The sequence below is a fragment of the Sapajus apella genome, unplaced genomic scaffold, assembly GCF_009761245.1.
Source record: "Sapajus apella isolate SASKATOON/1434 unplaced genomic scaffold, GSC_monkey_1.0 scaffold96, whole genome shotgun sequence".
Lineage (NCBI taxonomy): Eukaryota > Metazoa > Chordata > Mammalia > Primates > Cebidae > Sapajus > Sapajus apella.
The window spans coordinates 4,133,514-4,157,610 of NW_022437036.1; the positions used below are offsets into that span (position 1 = coordinate 4,133,514).

At 42.5% G+C, this 24,097-nt stretch overlaps 4 protein-coding genes across 6 annotated transcripts in view; 2 read left to right on the forward strand and 2 right to left on the reverse strand.

The window, feature by feature from the left end:
• The window catches only part of CDH26 (cadherin 26), a 58,599-nt gene extending 56,289 nt beyond the window's left edge, over positions 1-2,310 (reverse strand). The window contains 1 exon segment of the mRNA XM_032257134.1: positions 1,479-2,310. Within this exon segment, the coding sequence (XP_032113025.1) occupies positions 1,479-1,541 (63 nt within the window). The 5' untranslated portion in view covers positions 1,542-2,310.
• Positions 2,311-11,063: 8,753 nt separating this feature from the next.
• FAM217B (family with sequence similarity 217 member B) lies at positions 11,064-19,247 on the reverse strand. 3 transcript variants are annotated; one of them, XM_032257130.1, is made up of 4 exons: positions 19,085-19,247; positions 17,405-17,516; positions 17,213-17,298; positions 11,064-15,781 (listed from the first exon to the last, which is right to left on the reverse strand). In XM_032257130.1, exon 4 carries the CDS (start codon positions 15,775-15,777, stop codon positions 14,626-14,628), a length of 1,152 nt encoding a protein of 383 aa, XP_032113021.1. In that variant the 5' UTR covers positions 15,778-15,781; positions 17,213-17,298; positions 17,405-17,516; positions 19,085-19,247; the 3' UTR covers positions 11,064-14,625. The 3 variants fall into 3 exon arrangements, with proteins under 3 accessions (XP_032113021.1, XP_032113023.1, XP_032113022.1); XM_032257132.1 differs by having other exon boundaries at positions 11,064-15,796; positions 19,085-19,225; XM_032257131.1 differs by lacking the exon at positions 19,085-19,247 and adding an exon at positions 18,478-18,605.
• PPP1R3D (protein phosphatase 1 regulatory subunit 3D) lies at positions 19,245-22,929 on the forward strand. Its single transcript, XM_032257133.1, has one exon. It carries the CDS (start codon positions 19,708-19,710, stop codon positions 20,605-20,607), a length of 900 nt encoding a protein of 299 aa, XP_032113024.1. The 5' UTR covers positions 19,245-19,707; the 3' UTR covers positions 20,608-22,929.
• SYCP2 (synaptonemal complex protein 2) overlaps positions 21,102-24,097 on the forward strand; it is an 88,755-nt gene continuing 85,759 nt past the window's right edge. Inside the window, exons 1-2 of the mRNA XM_032257046.1 lie at positions 21,102-21,272; positions 21,545-21,602. Coding sequence (XP_032112937.1) covers positions 21,102-21,272; positions 21,545-21,602 — 229 coding nt within the window. The remainder of the gene's footprint in view (positions 21,273-21,544; positions 21,603-24,097) is intronic.

Here is a 24,097-nt window from a genome sequence, read left to right on the forward strand (position 1 = left end):
CAATTATTAGCTCCATTTTTCAGGTGAAGAAAAATAGGCTTAACAAGGTTATGTTAAAACTCCTGACATCCAGGTGCACTCCCAGATCAGCTCAACCTGAACCTTTGGGAGCAAACCCGGGCATTGAGAGCCCTTAACGCTCCCCAGGTGAGCTCAACTTGAGCCAAGATGAGGACGGAGGTTAAGCTGGCCTAGGTCCCCAGCTGACTGTGAAGGAGCCTGGGTCAGGACGCCAAGCAGCCCAGTCCAGAGCTCACAGTCACCAACCACTGTGCTGCTTCCTGCCCTCAGCTGATACTGAAAGGAAGAAATAGTTCCCTCTCCCTACCTACAGAAAGCCAGTGAAGCAGATCATGACCAACAAGCACATGCAACATTACCTCTGTCCACTGTAGGTACAAACAGAGCAAGGACCATATGTTTCAAATGCTGACTCCACCAGTTTGTATTCCTATATAAACAGTGGCAGTTGGGAGCCGTGGATTTAATCCTTCCATCCCAATGGGTTTGCTCAAATTGCCTTTGATGCAGACAACTGAGATTTCCTCAATCTTATGTGAAGTTTGAACAGAAGTATCATTATAAAACTCAGCAGGGCTCAGTGTCTCACGCCTGTCATCCCAGCTCTTTGGGAGGCTGAGGCGGGCAGATCACTTGTGGTCAGGGGTTCAAGACCAGCCTGGCTAACATGATGAAACCCTGTCCCTAATAAAAATACAAAAACTAGCTTGGTGTGGTGGCATGTGCCTACAGTCCCAGCTACTCAGGAGGCTGAGGCAAGAGGATTGCTTGAACCCAGAAGGAGGAGGTTGCAGTGCTCTGAGATGTCGCCACTGCACTCTAGCCTGGATGACAATGAGACCCTGTCTCAAGAAGAAAAGAATTATGTGTGTTGGCTAGGTGAGGTGGCTCATGCCCATAATCCCAGCACTCTGGAAGACCAAGGCCGATGAATCACTTGAGCTTAGAAGTTTGAGACCAGCCTAGGCAACATGGTGAGACTCCATCTTCACAAAAAATACAAAAATTAGCCAGATGTAGTGATGAGTGAATGTAGTCCCAGCTACTTGTGAGGCTCAGGTGGGAGGATCACTTGAGCCCGGGAAGTTGAGGCTGCAGTGAGCCTTGATCATGCCACTGCACTCCAGCCTGGGTAATGAAGCCAGACACTGTCTCAAAAAAAGGTGAAAGAAAAAGAAAACATGTGTGTTGATATAATCTAAATAAAAATAGTGTGAGCTGTATAAATTGGTTTTAAACAAGTCCTTTAGCCTGCTCCCACTGTTGCCCCAAACAGTCTGGGACCCTTAACCTACCTTTATATAAATCCCGAGCCCCCACTGCCTAAGCCATTCTAAAGACAGCCAGCCCCTGTCACTGAGTCACTCTCCCATCCCTTAGCCTGGAAGAAGCAGGACCAGCTTGCCCTTCACTTTCAGTTCCCTGCACCTGAGCTCCAGGCTCCAGGCTCAGCTCACCTGCAGCAGCCGCAGCAGCAGCACGAGAAGCAGCAGCAGTGACAGGTGCCTCTTGGATCTCATAGCCACACGAGAACACCCAAACAGACTCAGAACGTGCAGCTGCTAGCCAGTCCTCCAAGCTGGTGGTCTCGCCGGAGCCACACACCCTCCCTCCCAGCCAGCGGCTTCTTCTCCGATGGTTTTCAGGTCACTTTGGCCCAGATAGCTTCATCCCAGCTTGCTCCTTCCTTCTTGGCTTTTCTTGCATTTATAAGAGTGGGGCGGGCTGCTTTGTAAGCCTCAACATCCGTTTGCCACAGGTAGAGTTCCTAGGAAGGGTGGGGTGGGAACTAAAGCCACCATGGTCCTGCCCGTACACAAAAGACTGGCTGGGGGCTGACCTCAGGAACAACAGCTCAGCCAGAGGAAGTAAACCAGCACCTGTCAGAAAGTAGAATTATTTGTTTCCTTGTTCATTCTAGTTTGCAAATAGAAGGCCCAATCATCGCTTTCTATAGCAAGATATGTTAATGACTATTTTCTATAACACTTATGCTCTTGAAACAAACAAGAAAACGAGAAAATGACTGCAAGAAATGATCATTTAAGGGGGAAGGGATTTGGAAGAATAAAAGAAAAGAGAAAACAACTTTTACTGTCCAAAACACTAAAAGTCTTATTCCAACAATGTCCCAGGGCTCTGGGGTTTGCAGATTATTTCTCCTAAAACTTCTTTTAAGCCCAGATTAATCTGCCTTTTTGAGTTTGGAATTAAAGTGGAAGGGAAAGAAATGGGAAAAAGCCTCCTTGCGGACGGAGATCTCTGTGGCTTGGGAGTCTTTGCATTAGAATTCTGAAAAAGGACGATTTGAGATTCTATTATACCAATACTTAAGTTGGCAATAAGCAAGTTTTAAAACACAATCAGTGATACATTAACCCCAATTACCTTAACATGACCTTGTTATCACATTACCTTGTTTAAAGTAGCAAACAGGTAAAATAAAGGTAACCTTTCTTTGCTTATTCTACGCATTGGCTTAGGCAAGGATTTCATGACCCAGAACCCAAAAGCAAATGCAATATAAATGAAGATAAATAGCTGAGACCTAATTAAACTAAAGAGCTTTTGCCAGGCAAAAGGAACAGCAAGCAAAGTAAACGACAGTCCACAGAGTGGGAGAAAATCTTCACAATCTATACATCTGACAAAGGACTAATATCCAGAATCTACACGAACTCAAACAGATTAGTAAGAGAAAAACAAAAAATCCCATCAAAAAGTGGGCTAAGGACATAAATAGACAGTTCTCAAAGGAAGATATACAATGGCCAACAACTATGAAAAAGTGCTCAACATCACTAATGTTCAGGGAAATGCAAATCCAAACCACCATACACATGATACCAACTTAACTCCTGCAAAAATGGCCATAATCAAAAAATCAAAAAACAGTAGATGTTACCGTGGATCAGGGAACACGTCTACACTGCTGGTGGGAATGTAAACTAATACAGCCAGTATGGAAAACAGTGTGGACATTCCTTAAAGAACTAAAAGTAGAACTATCATTTGATCCGGCAATCCCACTACCAGATATCTTCCCAGAGGAAAAGAGGTCATTATTTGAAAAAGATACTTGCACAGGAATGTTTATAGCGGTATAATTCACAATTGCAAAATCATGGAACCAACCCAAATGCCCATCAATCAACTACTGGATAAAGAAACTATAGCATATATATATATATATATATACGACAGAATATTACTCAGCCATAAAAAGAAATGAATTAACAGCATTGCAGTGACCTGGATGAGATCGGAGACTATTATTCCAAGTGAAGTAACTCAGGAAAGGAAAACCAAACATCGTATGTTCTCACTGATATGTGGGAGCTGAGCTATGAAGACACAAAAGCATAAGAATGATACAATGGACTGTGGGGACTTGGGGGGAAGAGTGGGGGGAGACGAGGGATAAAAGACTACAAATAGGGTGCAGTGTGTACTGCTCGGGTGACGGGTGCACCAAAACCTCACAAATCACCGCTAAAGAGCTTATGTAACCAAATACCACCTGTACCCCAATAACTTATGGAAAAATAAAATTAAAAAATAAATTTAAAAGAGCATATCAAAAATAAAATATAAAATAAAAAATCTCCCAATTAAAAAACTTTATTTAACTGAACATTCATAGCTCTGAGATGCTGCTGAATATTTTAATTTGAATAGTTTATTATTTTCATTGAAATTAATAGCTTATTATTGAAAGCAGGAACAAATACAACTTTAAAGTCTATAGATATTTCCTGTGCATAAAGAGAAACTGAATACCTTGTGCTTACTTTCAAAGTGGATATTTCTATAATGATAGCCTATTGAAAAAACCTGACTAAGTTAAAAATCACTAATTTAGAATATATAAGTCAGGTGAGCTAAGCCATGGTAAATATTTGTGGAAAAAAACACACAGGTTGAGCACCCCCTGCTGCTAGAATAGTGCTGGGGACTGAAATGTTCTTGTTAGAAAGGAGCCTCGCAAAGGTCTAGTCTGGGAGGGGCTGGGGGCTGACAGTGAAGGATTTCAGTTTCACATTCGTTTTAAGTTTAAAGGAATTGGTATTTTAAAATTAGCCGAGCATGATGGCACACACCTGTAATCCCAGCTACTCAGGAGGCTGAGGCAGGGGAATCACTTGAACCCAGGAGGCGGAGGTTGCAATGAGCTGAGATGGCACCATTGCACTCCAGCCTGGGCAACAAGAGTGAAACTCCACCTCCAAAAAAAAAAAAAAAAAAAAGGAACTGGTATTTTAATATATTAGAAACGACTAAGTTTTCAACATTCTCAAGCACTTAAAATAACTGAGCAAACTACCAGTTCCCCACACAGCAACCCTTCTTGGGGAGGCTATGGGGCCTTGAACTCAGCTGGTGATTCTGGGCATCGCCTGCTGTTCGTCTTGGGTGAGCCCGAGCTAGAAGATGTCCCACTCCCTTTCTATTCTGAGCATGTGATCACAGTGACAATAATCTGGTGCTCCTTTCTGTGTCCTTGGAAGTACAGTAATACTTTATAGCGACATGGTGGCAGCTCCCAGCTCCCTGTAAGCTGACAAGTGAAGAAATGAGATTGCTCTTGAGATAAGAATTACTGGATGATTGCAAGGGACGTATGAGCTACAATCCCTTACCCAGAGTCAACCTTCTCATCTTTTGGAGGGCTGCCCCTACCCACCTCCAGTTCTCACTGTTCTTTTTTTAATAACGAGGGCATCATGAGGGCATCCCCACCCGGCTTGGACTTCTGCTTGGACAGTGGTCTGGCTGGCCAGGCCCATACCCAGCTGAAAGGAAGGAAACTGAGGTGGACAGTGGGCCTGAAGGAAGATAAACTCACCTGACTGCCTCCATTTGGCATTTACCACACGGATCAAGTAAACAGGGGAGAAGTAAAGTGCTGGGCTTGAGACTTCTTTCCTGTCTGAGGAGGTGAGAAGGCTGGAGTTCGATGCAATTCCCCCTCCAAAGAGGTGAGCAAGCCACAGTGAAAGGCTGGGAGGGTGGAGGGTGGCCTGTTACAGAGGTCTCTCTTTCTGTCACCAACACTGAGGGAAACACAGTCTGGAAGAGGGAGGGAGCAGAGGTGTCTGATGGCAAAACGCCACCATGCCCTAGGATCTCAGTGCTGGGTTGGAAGGTTAGGAGGGGCTGCCCAAGCCTCCCCTGCCCACACACGCACCCGGGAGTCTAGCCCACCCAGGGCAGATGGAAGAGACTAGATTTCCATCAAGGTGGACATTGAAGTTTTAAGCTGGGCTGGTTTTACTAACTGACGCAACTGGGTAATGATGAACTTCAGTTGTAACTGAGAGATTGAAATGGTTTGGGTGAAGACTCAGATTAGGGAAGAATAACATGGCTCATGCTTATGAGTCAAGACCTTGCTATGTTCACGAACACAGAAATCATTCTGCAGCCAAATACTTCTGAATTCAAGGTCCCGTTTCTTCATTGTCACAAGAAAAGTTTAAGTTCTCAGAACATTCTTGAGAAGAGTTTTTTAAAATAATCAGGGAGAGTTCTGCTTGCAGTAGTGATGAAGTAGCTCCAGCTCTGCTGTAGACAGAACAGCTATTAACAAAATATAAAGCAGGGCTGGGCATGGTAGCTCACGCCTGTAATCCCAGTGAGGGAGGGGATCACCTGAGGTCTGGAGTTCAAGACTAGCCTGGCCAACATGGTGAAACCCCGTCTCTACCAAAAATACAAAAACAAAAACAAAAAAATTAGCAGGGTGTGGTGGCAGGTGCCTGTAATCCCAGCTACTTGGGAGGCTAAGGCGGGAGAATCACTTGAATGCAGGAGGCAAAGGTTGCGGTGAGCTAAGACACGCCATTGCACTCCAGCCTGGGCAACAAGAGCAAAATTCCATCTCCAAAAAATTTATAATAAAATATATAAAACAGCTACCCAGAGTGGAGGCCCTGGAGGGTGAGCACAGCAGGCAGAAGCTAGAGGGAGTCGAATGCCTGGAAGAGGCCATAGCTGGGACTGCTAGGCAGCTACAGGATTGGACAGAGCAGATGGAGCCAGGTGGCAGCTGTCCAGTTGTGAAAGTAGGCACGCATGTATTCACTGTGAAGCCCTTTCCACTTCCCTGTATGTTTGAATTGTTTTGTTTTGTTTTATTTTGTTTTGATACAGAGTCTCACTCTGTCACCCAGGCTGGAGAACACTGGTGCAATCTCAACTCACTGCAACCTCCGCCTCCTGGGTTCAAGTGATTCTCCTGCCTCAGCCTCCCGAGTAGCTGGGACTATAGGTGCATGCCACCACACCCGGCTAATTTCTGTATTTTTAGTAAAGATGGAGTTTCACATGCTGGCCTGGCTGGTGTCGAATTCCTGACCTCAGGCGATCCACCTGCCTTGGCCTCCCAAAGTGCTGGGATTCAGGCATGAGCCACCGTGCCCAGTCTGAAAATTTTTATAATGCAATGTTGGGAAAAAACAAATGGTGAATTTGACTCCATCAAGGAAAACTCCACCAGCACTTTACTTCTCTGGTGTTTACTTGATCCATATGGGAAAGGCCAAATGCAGGTGGAGTTGGATGTGTTTGTTACCTACCCTCAGTCATGCTGTCCTCCTTGGTTCCCTTCCTTTCAGCTGGACACGGGGCATGACCAGCCAGACCACTGTCCAAGCAGAAGTCCAAGCTGGGTGGGCATACCCTCCTGATACATTCATCATTATCAGGTGTAGAAAACTATACTTAAAGTGTAGTTTTACCCAATACTTGATATTGTATCTCTGGTTGTACCCCAAGATCTTTTCACATATATTAAGAACTGAAGTTCATTAGACTTCATATTACAATAAAATAATCCATTATTTGTATTTCTGGATTTCTTTTTCAAGGATTAAGAATTTTGTTTTACAATTCTGATTGCTTTACTAATCACATGGGTTGATCTGAGTGTGCAGTTTCTTAGGTTTTGTATGTTGTCAGCCACCAAGAGCTGGCCAGAAAATTACCTTGGAGAGCTTTTAATCTCTTGCCCCAATTTTTTCAACTAATCTGTAGTTGCAGATAAACAATTAGAAAAACAAACAAAAATTCTGCCAGATATAACATATTGAAGGCTTTTTGCTTTTCGGAAGTATATTCCAATGCTAATCATACTAATGGTATGAATCACCATGCTTTTTCTTCCATCTGTTTTGTTTGTAAATCAAGATGGTTCAACCTGTGACCCAGGACAACTTTGAATGTGGCCCAACACAAATTCATAAACTTTCTTAAAACATTATAATGTTTTTGTGATTTTTTTTATTATCTCATCAGCTATTGTTAGTGTTAGTATACTTTATGTGTGGCCCAAGACAATTCTTCTTCCAGTATGGCCCAGGGAAGCCAAAAGAATGGGCACCTCTGACATAAACTGTTTATCTTTCTTTAGGAAAGGAGAAAAAGAAGGAAAGAGAAGGGGAAGATTTAAACAGTTGTTTTTATCTTTCTGCATCAAAACCTTTTCTGTTAAGGTAAAAATATATACTTTAAAAAAATCAGAGCATCTTCAATTAAATTTGTTAAGCTATTTCAATATTACATAAATTCTATAAAAAGCATTTTATTCCAGTATTTAGAAAACACCGCATGAGAAAAGCAAAGCCTTCTTTTTCTTTCTCCTTACTTTATTTAGGCAGAGTATCTCAAGAGATAGGTTTAGGGGAAAAGCTTGCTGACAGATGGTGAAGACCCTTCTGATGCTGCACAAAATGACCAAGTGAGTGAAAGGAAAGAGACAAGGGAAGGTCGAGTGAGTGTTCCACACCTGGAGTTCGAAAATCTAGGAGTCTGAATGTAAGGAAAATGAGATGAGGTGGTTAGGTGATCCAAGAAACCCGAATGCTATTTTAAGTCTTTGATCAATTTTGAGTTGGTTTTTGTATAAGGTGAGAGATAGGGATTCAGTTTCATTCCTCTACATGTAGCTTGCCAGTTTCCTGAAAGAATACAAATTCTAGAAGACAACATTGGAAACACTTTTAGACATTGGGCTAGGCAAAGAATTTATGACTAAGACCCAAAAAGCAAATGCAACAAAAATAAAAATAAATAAATGAAACCTAATTGAACTAAAGGGTTCTGCACAGCAAAAGAAATAATCGGCCTAGCCAACAGACAACCACAGAATGGGAAGAAGAATTTGCAAACTACACATCTGACAAAAGAAGTAGTATGTAGAATCTATAAGGAACACAAATAAATCAGCAAGAAAAAAACTAGGTAATCTCATTAAGAAGTAGGCAGAGGACATGAGTAGACAGTTCTCAAAAGAAGGTATACAAATGGCCAACAAAAATGTGAAAAAAATGGTTAATATCACCAATCATCAGGGAAATGTAAATTATAACCACAGTGAGATACCACCTTACCCCTGTAAAAAAGGCCATTTTTAAAAAGTCAAAAAACAGTAGATATTGGCACGGATGTGGGGAAAAAGGAATGCTTATACACTGCGGATGGGAATGTAAATTAGTACAACGTCTACAGAAAACATATGAAGATTCCTTAAGGAGCAAAAGGAGATCTATTGATCCAGCAATCACACTACTGGGTATTTACCCCAATACAGTTTGGCTGTGCCACCACCCAAATCTCATCTTGAATTATAGTTCCCATAATCCCCACGGGTCTGGGAAGGACCTCTTGAGGGGTGATTAGATTATGGGTGTGGTTCCCCCATGCTGTTCTCGTGATAGCGTGAGTTCTCATGAGATCTGACGGTTTTATAAGGGGCTTCCCCCTTCACTTGGCTCTCATTCTCCCTCCTGCCACCCTGTGAAGAGGTGCCTTCCACCATGATTTTAAGTTTCCCGAGGCCGCCTCAGCCATGGGGAACCGTCAGACAATTAAACCTCTTTTCTTTATAAATTACCCCGTCCTGGGCATTTCTTCATAGCATCATGAGAACGGACTAACACGTACCCAAAGGAAATGAAGTCATTACATGGAAAAGACACTTGCACAGGTATACTTACAGCGGCACAATACGCAACTGTAAAGATGTGGAACCAACCTAAGTGCCCATCAACTAGTGAGTGGATAAAGAAATGTGGTATATATACATATATCTGTATCTGTATATGTATATGTACACACACACACACACACACACGCACACACACACACCATGTATACCATGGAATACTACTCAGCCATTAAAGGGAGCTAAACAATGTCTTTTGCAAAAACTTGGATGGTGCTGTTTAATTGATCTCAAGGAAGGAGAAATTCAAGTCCACAAAAACTTACATGAATTCTGTTTATTGAATACAAAACTAAACCTGCAATATAACATCGTTATTCTAACTGAAGTAACATAGGAGTGGTAAACCAAAATCTGTGTTCTCACTTATAAGGGGGAGCTGAGCTATGATACGCAAGGGCATGAGGAGTGATATGACGGACTTCAGAGACAGAGAAGGGGAAAGTTGGGAGGGGGAGTAGGGAAAAAAAACTGCACATTAGGCACAATGTACGCTACTCGGGTGACAGGTGCACTAAAATCTCAGAATTCATCACTGTGTAATTTATCCACTCAACAAAAAAACACACATACCCCAAAAGCTATTGAAATTTAAAAAAAAAAAGGAATTTCAACTCCATAGCATTCACTTGTGGAGCAGACATCAGAGGCCATAAATCACTCATTTAGGTAACCTCCTAGGTAAACAGCCCCAGTGCCTTTCAGCTATGGAGAAAACAGGGCTAGAGAAGCAAATGTCTTGCTTGAGGGGAGGGAGGGCCTGCCAGCTACTCACACACCATAAAGGCAGTCACTCAAACCTGCAGACTTAAGTACTGGGAAAGCAGTTTTCTCAAACTTTAATGAACCAAGTATTTTGTTAAAATGCAGACTGTGACTCAGTAGGTCCAGGGAGGAGTTCGAAATTTCAGTAGCAAGGCAGGAAATTGTCCTCGCTTAATGTAATCTAAAGTTAAATATGTGCTATTTGTTTGCTTTAAAATCTCATTTAAGCTAGAACAATTATATTTATGACTATCCCATTTTTAAATTCAATATATATTTTCCAGTGTTATTACAGTAATTTCTTATATATTAAATTGCTGAAGACAAAAATAGTCGAATTGTATTTTATGAAACAGGGTTCTCTGAAGATTTCTATAAATCAATGATTTATGTTACTTCGTTGAGCACGATTCTATGCTGGATACAGGGTTTTATGATGTGGGAATGTTCAATGAATCAGAGAATCCTCCACAGCATCTAACTGCATATAATAAACCATTTCATTCTCTGATGGCAGAGTGAAGTTAAATCAAGAACATGCTTTGGGCCTGAAGTCAAAAAGTCTTTTTCTCTCCATTTCTTTTTGATTCCAGTAAAAACCTTTTCATTCGTCTAGAAGGCACTCACAGGCCAAATTCACTGGTATCTGAAAAGGTTTAGTCGCCACCTTGTGGATAGTAAAACAGCAACATCCCAAAATAATACATTTCCTGTACAAAAAAAATGAATTTAAACCTCCGACATGGTTTTCAAAACATACCCAAAAAATTATTTTTAAGCCACCAAACATTACTGCCACAATTTGGTTGACTCAAAAGAATGCACCCTATTATCAGAAGTGAAGTTAAAAGAGCAAAGGGCCTTTCAGAATGCTTGCAGCCAAAGCTGCTTGAAACTACCCTCTCCTAACCAGGCCACTTCCTTGAAAGAGACCTACTCACTTCCGGATATGTACATAAAAGTACAACTTCATTACATCACATGTTATCTTAATTTATGCTTACTGAATTTGCATCCTCCTCCCCTAATTAATCCTCAACACCTTCTGAGGGGCAATAAGGGGAAGAGAGACTCGAGAAATTTACTGCAATACTTCTCAAATATATCTGGTAATGTTAACTGGATGCCTATGTCGCTTAGTGTTAAGACAGGAGTTGAAACAGCATTTCATCCTGGGTAATTCTTTTAAGTAACCAGGCAGAAAATAAAAGCAAGCTTCAGAAGAGAACTGCATGAAGAGCAAAGCAAAACAATACCAGAAAAATCCAGACAATATTTTTCTGCTGTTTAATTGATCTCAAGGAAGGAGAAATTCAAGTCCACAAAAACTTACATGAATTCTGTTTATTACATACAAAACTAAACATACAATATAACAGCAAATAACAAACATGCTGAATATTTTGAGGCCATTTTGAATGATGTCCTCCTGTACATGTACATAAATAATAAATACTGCTTCTGAATTACCTTAAAATACAGTACCACCAAGAATCTTATATTTTTATGTAACTACTCAATAAATGAGCATACAGGAATGAGGAAGTAGACAATACCCATATCACATGAAGTAGAAAGTCTTATGTCCTTCTGAAAAGCAACATTATGGGCCCAAGAACAACTACAGACCATTTTCCTTTTAGCTATTAGGTATGTGGCAAGACCATATGGGTCTATTCTCTTCCCCATCCTTTTTGTCACAGGGCACGAAGTCTACCCAATTCAAGTTAGTTACAAGTCTTCAGCCCATTTAGTCATTTAAGAAGTTGAGAAAGAGTCTAAACCTAAATAATCATAGCGAATACTGCAAATGCTGATATATTTTATTTTTGTACTTTTTTACAATTTTTCCATCAGATAATTCTAAGCCTGCAATATTTTTCTTTTCTGTGTGTGTGTGTGTGTGTGTGTGTGTGTTTTATTTGGATTGTTTTAAATGCAGGGTATATGTAAACAACTCCCCCGAAATGAGAGGCACTTCTTGGAAATACAATGACCCACGTCACTAGACTAGCAAGACACTCAGTGTTTTTGACTTGATGAACTGAATGAGTTCATGATTTAACTTTCCAATGTTGTCTACTTGAAAAATAGCAAGATTCTTATCTGCAGCATTTAGTGCATTAAGATGTATTAGATATGTGTATCACATATCATAAAATTAAAATTGTGCTTATGTTAATTCTGTAACAGACCTAACTTTAAAATACTTCATGTTATTCACTAGGAGCTATGATCCAGTCACAATAATATTGGTTAAAATAGCCAATCTGAGGCAGAAAGTAAACAAGCGAAGTCACTTTTTCAGGCTTTTAAAACTGTTTAACACATGAAATTATGACTGTTTCCCAGATTATGGAATCAGCTTCAGTTGAAAAATCTGGGAACAAATGTATGAGTTATTACCTCTAAATTTCTTTCTTTCTTTTTTTTTTTTTTTTTTTTAAGACAGAGTTTCACTCTTGTTGCCCAGGCTGGAGTGCAATGGTGCAATCTTAGCTCACCGCAACCTCTGCCTACTGGGTTCAAGCAATTCTCTTGCCTCGACCTCCCGAGTAGCTGGGATCGCAGGCATGCGCCATCATGCCCAGCTAATTTTGAATTTTTAGTAGAGACCGGGTTTCTCCATGTTGATCAGACTGGTCTCGAATTCCCAACCTCAGGTGATCCGCCTGCCTCGGCCTCCCAAAGTGCTGGGATTACAGGCATGAGCCACCGTGCCCGGCCACCTCTAAAGTTCTTAATCATGATTGTCTTCAGCTCAGACATACACAAGGCAAGTAGAAATATTAATAAATCACTTTACCCTTAACTACTCAAGGTCTCTAAGAGTATGCACATGGATACATTACAGGGAAAGGTAGCAACTCAGCATAAACCCTTGTTTAAACATAAGGAGTATATATATACACATGTGGATAGAATATCATGCTTTTGGATGTCTGTTGGCCATGAAACTTCATAGAGAGCTGCAAAAAATCTAGCAGAGAAAGGAGCATAGGCAAAGTGCCAGCCATGGATAACAGACTCATCTGTGCTCACAAAACAGGGCAGTCAGGGAACACCAGACATCACTCGGGAATCACATGAAAGCTAAGAATAGTGCTGTTTTCCAAATAGAAAACATATACTAAGTACAAAAACTATAGTATATTTGAGGACTAAGGAAGTAATGCTTACTCTATGTACATCTTTCATTCACATAAAAAGCTTAAAGACCATAGTGTAAAAGCATGCTTTCTCCAATAGGATGGTGTGAGAGGGAAAGAATGTAAGAAAGAACTTGTACAAGTCTGAAAATTAAGTCTTGAAAGAAAAAGCCTACCATAAAAAATTTTATGTCGTTTGGTATGATTAAAATCAGATTTCAAAAGATCTTAAAACTTAACCTTTGCACATTGTTTTTTATAATTATATACATATAATTATAGCTACATAATCTTGTCCTTATGCTGTTTGTGATATTTTTTCAGACATTTACTGCTGTCTGGAAAGCTATTATATATTCCCAAATGAAAAATGCCAAGTTTTTCATTTGCCCCAAAGGTGAAAAAATTGAAATCTCTATGTGAAAAACAAATACAGTAATTGTTTAAAGGGATAAAATCAACTATAATTACATGGGCAGTATTAAAACACACTGCACAAATATAAACAGAAAGCTCACAGCACAACTATAGGAACCAGAAACCTTGGAGAGAGTCAGGAAGCCTTAAGACCAGATAAGGGGGTTTAAATACATTCAGCAACTTTATTCACATTCCACTCTCCCGCCCCTCACCCCCAAGCAAGATAATAAAATCCTGCTCTTGAAAACTAAAATGGATCATTATTTTTGACTAAGGACAACAGGGTGTGGATCCCAAATCAGTAACTTTGTAACTAATATATTCAATGTAGTTCCATGTATTCTGATCCTTTTACAGACCCTTCATTTACAAATTGTAAAGAGCGATTTCCCTGTGGCACCTTTCTGGAGAAGCCTTACATGCCAGCAATTCCGGGGTGTCAAATATTTCATTCTTATCCCCACCAAACAGCAGTAATCATGCTAAGCCATTGACTTTGGAAAATTCTGCAAATTATTTTAACCTCAGTTTGGAGAACTAAAAATTGGATTTTACCACCACCTCTAAGTTTAAAATGCCCTTTAAAAAAAAGAAAGAAAGAAAAAACATGTCAAAGAAAACGTATTAAAGCACTAGATTCCACTGTCTCTAAAGAGCCAGCAGCTTAGTGATAAATGACTACCCAAAACACAAACTCACTACTCCCTGACTTGAGGAAGAACTAAAGCTTCTCCTAAGGGTAAAATGAACAGAAATTTTGCTTGAAGAGCTTATAAAAAAGTAAGAGAGCCACTGGGAGAAGTAAGCTAATTGTCGGTGCTCTGTCAGTGAGGGCAAGAAGGGCCTTATTTTCAATATTTAGGATTCCACACCATTTGAAAGTCTGCACTATTTATATATTTAAGTGCACGTGAAAATGGGAAGATAACACCGCCATCTGCTCTACACAGGCCGGCTACGATTGCTGAGGTTTCAATGGAGAAACCTCGAGAGGAGCCATTTTATTCCTTTATATGGCACATATTTTAGGTAATTTTTATCTAAAGTGCTCTCATTTGCCTAAGACTGACAAGAAGAAAGGCTTATTGAAAGACACTTCTCTTTGAAAATAACCCCACTGGGGTAGAAAGAAAGTGGACAAAAATGCCAATCAACTACTTAAATGTCAGTATTGTAAAATTCCTTAAAATTCACAGCATTTTGACTTTCGGAAGAGCTCTAACATTGAGGTGCCCGCGGGTCTTGGCAATTCCTCATTTGAGATATTTAGTTGAGTTTATATGTGTTTTGCTTTACTCCATTTGTTTTCAGTTTTTTCTCACTCGATGCAGTGGCATGACCACCGCTCTCTGCCTTTCCCTTTTTCCTAGGATGTGCATGTGCTGGTGTTTTGGAGGCCTTGCAGGAATCTGCTGAGTCCAGCACCACAGCTGCCTGTTTGGGAATTCGAATGTTCCCGTTGGTTTCCACCTTAGAGCTGCGGTCACCGCAGGACAGATCCCAACGCTGCAGCCTCACACACTTACTGGGTTTCTTTTTCTTTTCTTCTATCCTCATTTCAAGGGTTTGTTTCTGAGAACAAAACCTGGTACCACCCAGCACATCAGCGGGCCTGGGGGACGTCTCAAATGCAAAATGTGATGGATGGACTTCTTCACGGCGAAAAGCTTTCTTTCGGGAAGGGCCTGACTTTGAAGCCCCTTCCTGGTGAGGTAGCGGCCTGGACAGAGCACTAGCAATTAGCTTAGTTCTCCCAGGGCTTTTCAGTGCCCCTGGGGTCCCAGGGAGAGTGGGAGGCCTTGCTTTGGGCCCCTTTGCTTTTTCATACTGTACAGTCTGGATCTGCAGCCACTCAAGCTGAATAAGTCTATCGATATACCTCCCAAGAAGTCCTCCCACCCGTGGCCCAGCTTCGGTTTTGTGCTCTGCATTCAGAAGCAGGGCCATATCTCGCAAGTCCCAGGAGCTGAAAGGGGGTGGAAGGAAATCGGGATAATAGTATTCAGACTTTGCATGGCCCTGACCAGGGTGAAGATCAAAGTAAACTGGATCAATTTCTTCAGCTCGAAGATTGAGATCTGGAGGTGTGAGGGGAGAAGGAGGAATGGGAATTCTTTCTGAATCAGAGAGATCACTTGCACTGTCCTCATCAGCATCTTCTTTCATAATTCTCATTGACTGAAAATCAAGAAACAATTTATTCCCTGAGGCTCCCTGACATCTGGACCCAAGTGGATTCCTTTTGGGTCTTGCTTCTGGGGAAATGCTTTCTTTAAGTTTTTCTCCAGTTGGCCGGGTGACAGCTGAGAGGCTGCTTCTCGGCTGGGAAGAAGCATGGGGTACTTGGGATTTACTCTGCCTTTTTCCTGAAGAATTCTTTGAATGTTGCACTTTATTCCAAGATGCGCCAGCATTCATAATGCTGTAAAAAATAAAACTGCAATTCTTACCACATAAGACAAAAAATGGTCTGACTGTAATTAAAGGAACAAAAAGAATCTTCTAGTTGTACTTTTTTGTCCCAGCTATTACTAGGCATTACAAAATGTCAGCTTCCAAACTCCTGACAGCAGAAGTGATTTTACAGAACATTTTCTCATATAATACTCTATTGGAGTGCATGATATAAAGCATGTGACAAAAGAGAACGAACAGTTTCCATTTTACATCGAATATGAGCATTTAGGAAAAACTAACCATTTCTCAAAGTGCTTGTTTTATACTTTTAGAGCAATTATGTGTACTGTAAACAACATAAGTTTGGAAAAAAATCAGTTGTAGAACTCTGGAATTGTTATGGTCAAAACATTTAATAATATTTAGAAGTAAAAATCACTTTTATTTTATACACCTCTTTTAAATTAAGCGTAAATATAACATGCAAGTTTTGCAATTTAATCACTGATTAGTGGCCATTCTGAGCTGAGTGAAAATTTAATATATAAAAGCATAGCACACAGAAACCTATACCTTAAACCAAAAGCTTGTTAAAATATTTTCAAACAGAAAACACATTTGGGAAAATTGTGTTTAAAGAACAGAAATAAAATCACACGGTGCCCTATAATACCTATGAATGAACACACAGGGTCTTAGAGCTATCTTGTGAATAGCAGGTAAAGGAAATAATGAATACTGTGTACCTTACAAGTATAGTAACTAATTCTTTAAAGCATAATTTATTCTGAGGCCAAATCTCACATTAGAGTTGAAAATACCCTCTTTTCAATTTATTTACCAAGAACTTAGCATTTAAGATTAATAATACTTCCCTGCAATATAAGTCAGATAGAATAAACAGAAATGGGTGATAAACAAGCTTTCTGGAAACCTCAGAGGTTCATTTGGCCAGTGGTTTCAAACAAACCAAGCAACTATTTGAATATGTACTACATTTTAATTGAGAATATGGAGGATATTAAATCATTGCCAATAGTACAACATGTGCTCAATAAATGTTGAATAAGTGAATGATAAAATGAAAGAATGTCCATTATTCAGAATTTGTAACCTGTTAAAACATTTTGTTTCTGCCTGGCTGTCAGTGTGCATCCATAAAAGTGAATTATTGTTAGTAACCTTTTACATAAAGGGAAACTAACATAGAAAAGTGAGTAAGGGACTTACTCAAAATTACAATTCTGATAACAACTGACAGAAGTATGACCACTGGAATCCTTATCCACTAATAATTATGCTTAAACTACTTTTCCACGCATTTCTGCTAGATAAAAATTATAAATGTATATTTCTTATCCATAGACATACTTTTTTTTCCCAAATCTACATATTCAATCTGGACAACAGAGATCATGAGTCTTTCGCAAGATACAATTATACTAAAACCATTTACCTGCTTTTCTGATGCGATTCATTCACCCTATTCCTCTTCTTGAAAAAGTCACATGGCTGATCATCATCTAGGGTTTGACGGACTGTCTAAAAACCAAGGATACAGTAATAAATACTGTGAACACATACATGAGAAACAAACAAAAAATCCAGAATAAATCTAAGTAAGATCTTTCTTCTAAGTTTACATTACCTTTTCTGTAGTGCTCAAAATATTCTTGCTCAATCTGCTGGAAGATGATGACAGCTGGGGAGGTGACTTCTTTATTCCTCTTATATTTGGAAAGGTCTCCTCACCACCGGAACTAGAAGCCACAGAATACTGTCAGTAACTATTGATTGCAAATGGTCCTACCACCGGTATTAGGTTGGTTTTCCACTTGTTTTTTAATACTTGTATAGTATTAAAATATTAGGGCTGTGATCCTGGGGAAGGGAGACATTGTCTTATGCTTACAGTTTTATCTTTTCTGCTTATTACAGTAGATATTACACACTACTATAACTACTGTGAAGAGATTCCATCTCTCTCTCCCCCTGTTCACACACAGGTATATCTTCCTTGGAAATAACATGTTGAAGAAATTGGAAGGCTAAATAAGGTCAGGTCTTATTACAGCCTTCAATTACTGCGTTGCCCAATCATTCATTCATTCAACAAATATTTATAGGAGTGTCCATAACGGCAGCGATGATGCACGTCTCTGCTCTGAAGGAGCTTAAACTCTAAGAGGGACCTTCCAACTCAATTTTCCTGCCTTCTCTATCGCATCAATCCATTACAAGATTTTCCATACATTCATACATGTTACATATTAGCTCTTTGTGAAATATTGTTGACCCAAACCACAGATAGCTGTTATTCCCCTCTCATTTTGAGTGACCTGTTAAAAGTGCACTGAATGGAAATTGGATATTTCTCTTTCCCCTATCACCTGTCTCTGTAACATAAAAGAGATGTGACTATAGATATTTTCTTCCTGAAACTTTCCTGTATTTTTTCCACAATAATCATGCAAGCCTTTTTAGTTAGCTCACATCCGATGATAAATAAAATCACTCTCTCACATTTAATGACTTATACCACAATCAACAGGCTTGACTCATTTTCGATGTAGAAAATGTTCTTTAATAAACTCCCCTTCCTTAGTCCTTTTTTCTTTCTGCTTTGTCCCTCTGGACAGGAAAAAGGAACCTTCTCCATGGAATGCCTGGCCCCAAACTGCTCTCTGGAAAGTGCACTTGGATCGTTCTCACTCATTTCACCTGGTAAGATTTACACCAAAGGCTGTGTGGGGTTTTGTGCTCAGAGCTACGCGGTGAGAGACACGAAGGCTTGCAGGGTTCTAAGGATGCAGAAAACGAGCTCCAGGCCTCGCTGGTGTTTCTGGCTTGCATGGAAACAAAAGCTGAAAGTCGGAGACTCTGGCTACAAATATGCTCCCCAGGCGCCAGAGGCTGAGGAAGGGCAGCTGCGGAAGTCATCACCGGGTGTAGACTCTGCTTCCCCGTCTTCCCCTCCGGCCCTGCGTCCAGGAAGACAACAGCAGCGCCTCCCGTCCCCACCCGCTGCGGCAAAGCATTGTGGGTGGTGTGGACAGGACGCGGCTCCTCCACGCAGCGCCGCTCCCGCGCTCCGGCCCAGGGTGCAGGTTGCGGTGAGCCTGCCCAAAGTGTGCGCTGGCCGCGATGTTTACAATTAGCCCGGGACCAGCTCCTGGCAATGCCGGTCTCTGCACCCCCGCTCCCCACGCCGCAACCCAGAAATCTAAGGACACGCAACATGCATTTTCCTTGTCCTCCGCTCGTGCAGACACGGTCTAGGATCCACAGGCGCGCAGTCCAGGCAGACGTAAACAGAAATTGATCAGACCTGTTTCGCGACTGCAGCGCACACGTGACGAGGCTGCCAGCCCTCCTTCCTCTCCGGCACCCGCGCGGCGAGGCCCGGCTGCGGCGCGCTGCGGCAGTGGAGCTGGAGGCGGCGGCGCGCAGCTCCGCGGAGCTCCCAGGCCCGGCCCGGGCCGGCGGGGGCCCGCCTGCAGGCGGCGTCACGAGGGGCGGGGCGGAGGCTCGCTGGGAAGTTGCACCCGGTCAAGTTGCAGTCTTGTAAGTAACGCCATGGACCGGGAAAGTGGGAGGGGCCGCTCCCGGAACGCAGCCTTCTCGTAAGAACCTCCAAGGAAGCAAGGAAAAAAAAAAGAAAAAGAAAAAGAAAAAAAGAGGGCTAGACTGAGCTCCCGGGAGGCCTCTGAAAGCTTCCACTAGAGAAGAACTCGTCTCTCAATTTCTTTAACTGCAAGAAGCGGAGGACCTGTGCGAGGACTCCAGGGGCAAGGTGGAGAACAAGAGTAGGGCGCGCCGGGCCCCAGCGGTCCCCCGCAGGTTGCAGACACGGCGGACTCTCGGCGGCTTCTGAGCACGGAAGGAGCTGTCGCGGGGTCGGGAGGCAGCCCCTCGTCCCCGTCTCCCCATCTTCCGACGGCCGGCGGGGCCATGTCCAGAGGCCCGAGCTCCGCAGTTCTGCCGAGCGCCCTGGGATCCCGGAAGCTCGCCCCCCGGAGCCTCAGCTGCCTGTCGGACCTGGACAGCAACGTGGCCTTGGAGCCGCGACACTGTAGGCCCCCGGGGAGCCCAGGCCGCGCGCCGCCACCCACGCCGGCGCCGTCGGGCTGCGACCCCCGCCTGCGGCCCATCATCCTGCGGCGGGCGCGCTCGCTGCCCAGCTCCCCCGAGCGCCGACAGAAGGCCGCGGGCACTCCGGGCGCTGGGTGTCGGCCGGGCTGCAGCCGGCAGCTCCGCGTGCGCTTCGCCGACGCCCTGGGCTTGGAGCTGGCTCAGGTGAAGGTGTTCAACGCGGGAGACGACCCGTCGGTGCCGCTGCACGTGCTGTCGCGGCTCGCCATCAACTCGGACCTATGCTGCAGCAGTCAAGACCTGGAGTTCACCCTGCAGTGCCTGGTGCCCGATTTCCCGCCGCCCGTCGAGGCCGCCAACTTTGGTGAGCGCCTGCGGCGGCAGCTGGTGTGTCTGGAGCGTGTCACTTGCTCGGACCTTGGCATCAGCGGTACGGTGCGCGTGTGTAACGTGGCCTTCGAGAAGCAGGTGGCCGTGCGCTACACTTTCTCAGGCTGGCGCAGCACCCACGAGGCGGTGGCGAGGTGGCGCGGGCCCGCGGGGACCGAGGGCGCAGAGGACGTCTTCACCTTCGGCTTCCCGGTGCCGCCCTTCCTGCTGGAGCTCGGCTCCCTAGTGCACTTCGCGGTGCGCTACCGAGTGGCGGGTGCCGAGTACTGGGACAACAACGATGGCCGAGACTACAGCCTCACGTGTCGCAACCACGCGCTGCACATGCCTCGAGGGGAGTGCGAGGAGAGCTGGATCCACTTCATCTGAGCCCCGCGGGGCTACAACCTGGAGCCTCTGAGACACCTAAGCCACGCCTGCTGTCATTCATTTCCCTGCTGGGCCCTCTCCGGTTGTTCTTCGCCACCCTGCAAGTCCTCTGACCTCATTTTCTGCTGCGAGGTCCCCCGGCAGAGGCCCATCCTGTCTTCTACTTGAAACGTCTGAGTCACTTGGTCTAAAAAGCAGCCTCAGATGGCCGGAAGGCCGAGTTGAGTTGTGTAATGAGTTGGGGCACGGTGGTGGGGTAGGTGCATGGGAGGGTGGGCCCTCTGGGGAGGCCCAAGCAGCTTGTTTTGGAAAGGCCCGAGTCCTGCTAGGAAGAGCTTTTGCATGTGTCCTGAATGTGTCTCTGTAAACATAGCTGTTATTTATTATTGTGATGTTGGGACCTTTAGCCCATAGCGAATGCCTCCTCAGGAATATTCTCGATTTAATAAGCTAAAAAAAAGTTCTGTTGTGTGTTTGTGCCCACAGTAAACAGAATGTACAGTGTGACCCACATCATGGTCCCTCCAGGCATTCCTGCCCCACGACAAGGAAAACCTGAGACCACATCTGCTTGCCAATGGCTGTCTTCTAACAGTGGGAAACTATTAATAGGCAAGAAATTATCAGTCATCACACAACCATTCCTGGGCATTGAGACCGCCCTGGTGGGGCTGTGTGTCTCCTATGTTAACAGCTGGGGAGGAGGGGAAAAGTTTCAAACTTAAACTAGCAAAACAGTTCTTTCTCTGCAGTCACAATTCTGATTTCATGTATTTCTCTGTTCAGGCCATTCTGTTTAAGTTGGAAACTACCTAAACATTTTAAGAAGTCTTGCCTTATTTATTTCAATTTTCAGGTGACTAGAGAATTTTAGGCAACAGTGCCCTTGTGATTACCTTTTTGACCATTAAGGTGACTCTTTTTATTTCTTGTTAAGCATCAGAGGATGTCAGCATTTATCTTTTGGGAATCCAGTTACAAGGTGGAACTAGAAGGTGCTTCAGCAATAGCCAGAGCACTAGAGAAAAATAATTGACAAATATTTATACTTGTAAATTGTTTGGAGCTGTATTTACATGTCATGTTTTATCAGGTACCCACAAACTTTATACTTTGTGCCTTCAGATAGGGTTTCTAACATGTTCTAGATTTGTCAGTTTTAAAATATTAAATTCTTTTTTGTTTTAACTCAGCCAAGAAGTCAAGACCACTGTCCCCTGCTGGGTTAGGCAATCGCTTAAAACTCCAGAGAACTCCAGGCTGATGAGTTCTTTTGGTGCTGAACAGTGGTCTCTGATTACAGGTGCTAAAACTAAGGTGTGAAAAAAAAAAGCCAAGAAGGATCAGATCTCCAGTTTGTGAAGTGTGATTGTGATACAGTTGAAACCAGCGTGATCAGTTTTATGATACCTGTCACCAGGGAATTAACTCTAAACTTTTGAATGCTTGTTGGCATCTGTCAAATTAATACCGAAAGGACACATTTTGCTTTTTACCAATTTGGTTTTGATAATTGCAACCTCTGTGCTTTCATAGTTCAAAGAACAGGGATGGCTTTCTTTGGTATCTTTTGATCTAAGAACACTGAATTTTAACTTAAACTATTGTGACTAAATTGCAGTCTTGGCCGTTAGCACTGTTCACTACATTGGCATGCAAGAGAGAGAAAAGCCTGGTTACATTTCCTGCTATTTAACCAACTGTCCAATTAGGTCAGCAAGCCTCTTCAGGGCCCTGGCTGTTAATGCCCCTGGCGCCCCAACAGAGAGCAATACAATTGTCCAGAGAGTTTAGGTATGAGAGCTGCCAGATTTATTTTACTTAAAGGCATGTAGAGATCTCATAATCTATGTGTTCAGGTCATGAAATATAAAGTAAATGTTATATCTTTAAGTTAACCTCAACGTGCCTTTTAAAAAATATCAACATTATGAAATTTAAAAGCTTAAATGTACTTGCCTAGTTAATAAAGATGCTGTGGAACAACTGAAGGAGAACCTTCAGACCGACCCTAAAACAGTTATATTGCTTAGATGTTAACATTTTCTAGTGGACTGTGCAATTGCTGGGTTGTCTCCCCACACATATTTTATTGTTATTTAAAATGATTTTACCCATGCCTAAGTATTAAAGTATATGTGTGAAAATAGCTGTGGGCCATTCTATTATGCTAGAGTATGTTTTTCTTGTGGCCTAACTACAGAAGACCAAGCTTTAGAAACTTCTTGTTTAAATAATTTCATGTCTTATCCTTTCTACAACACTGATAAATGTAGAGCGTTGGCAAAAATAAATACATTTTGTCATTGTGCCTCAGCTTCAGTAGCAGAGTTGTTATGTCTTTGAGAAAAGAAATTATAATTTTATACGCCAGGTCAGCATGACATATGAAGAAAGCTCTAGGGGAATACAGGGAATTGATCTTTAATGTACTTCTCTTACAACACTTAATGACACTGTGCAGGCAGTAATGAGTGTGTGTCTGCCTTCCTCCCAGATCATGACCCTCACCTAAGTACAAAGTCTTGCACATGGGGGAAGAAAACTTATTATGTCTTCCCTTATTTGTTTGGCCACAGTGCTGCATGCTTTAAATATGTGATTTCATTTACTTCTGAATGTTATGCTACCTGGTAGACAATATTCCATTTTTCTTAGCTGAAAAGAATAAGGTTCAGAGAGGTTTAGGTACAGCCATAGGCCACATAACATTTCACTCAACAGGGAACTGTATGTATGACAGTGGGTCTATGGAATTATGTCCCCCCTTTTTTTTTGAGATGGAGTCTTGCTCTGTCACCAGGCTGAAGTGCAAAGGCGCGATCTCAGGTCACTGCATTCTCTGCCTCCCAGGTTCAAGCAATTCTCCCACCTTAGCCTCCTGAGTAGCTGGGACTACGGGTGCATGCCACCATGCCCAAATTTTTTTTGTATTTTTAGGAGAGACAGGTTTCACCCTGTTGGCCAGGATGGCTTTGATCTGACCTCATGATCCGCCTGCCTCAGTCTCCTAAAGTGCTGGGATTACAGGCGCGAACCACCATGCCTGGCCTATACCATATTTTTACTTATCTTTTCTGTGTTTAGATATGTAAATACTCACCATTGTGTTACAGTTGTCTACAGTATTCAGTGCAGTAACATGCTGTATGAGTTTGCAGCCTTGAAGCAATAAACGGCACTATATACAGCTGAGGTGTGTAGTAGGCTGTACCATCTAGGTTTTTGTAAGTCAACTCTAAGATATTCACAAAATGATGAAATTGCCTAAGGACACCTTTCTCAGAACTTACCACTATCATTAAGCAATGCATAACTGTAATTCACCTGAAGTCCCTTAGCTGATAAGTAATAAATTGAGCATTCAACCCTATTTCAAAGTCAATGCTCTCTCTACCTGTGATATGACATATAGAATATTCCAAATAAATGTTGATTCAGAAAGCTAAATTAATTGAAAACCAAATTTTGATTTTTTTTTTTTTTTTTT

Coding starts and splice junctions, on each gene's coding strand:
- FAM217B (XM_032257130.1), bottom strand. CDS start 15,777: ATGAATGCTGGCGCATCTTGGAATAAAGTGCAACATTCAAAGAATTCT.
- PPP1R3D (XM_032257133.1), top strand. CDS start 19,708: ATGTCCAGAGGCCCGAGCTCCGCAGTTCTGCCGAGCGCCCTGGGATCC.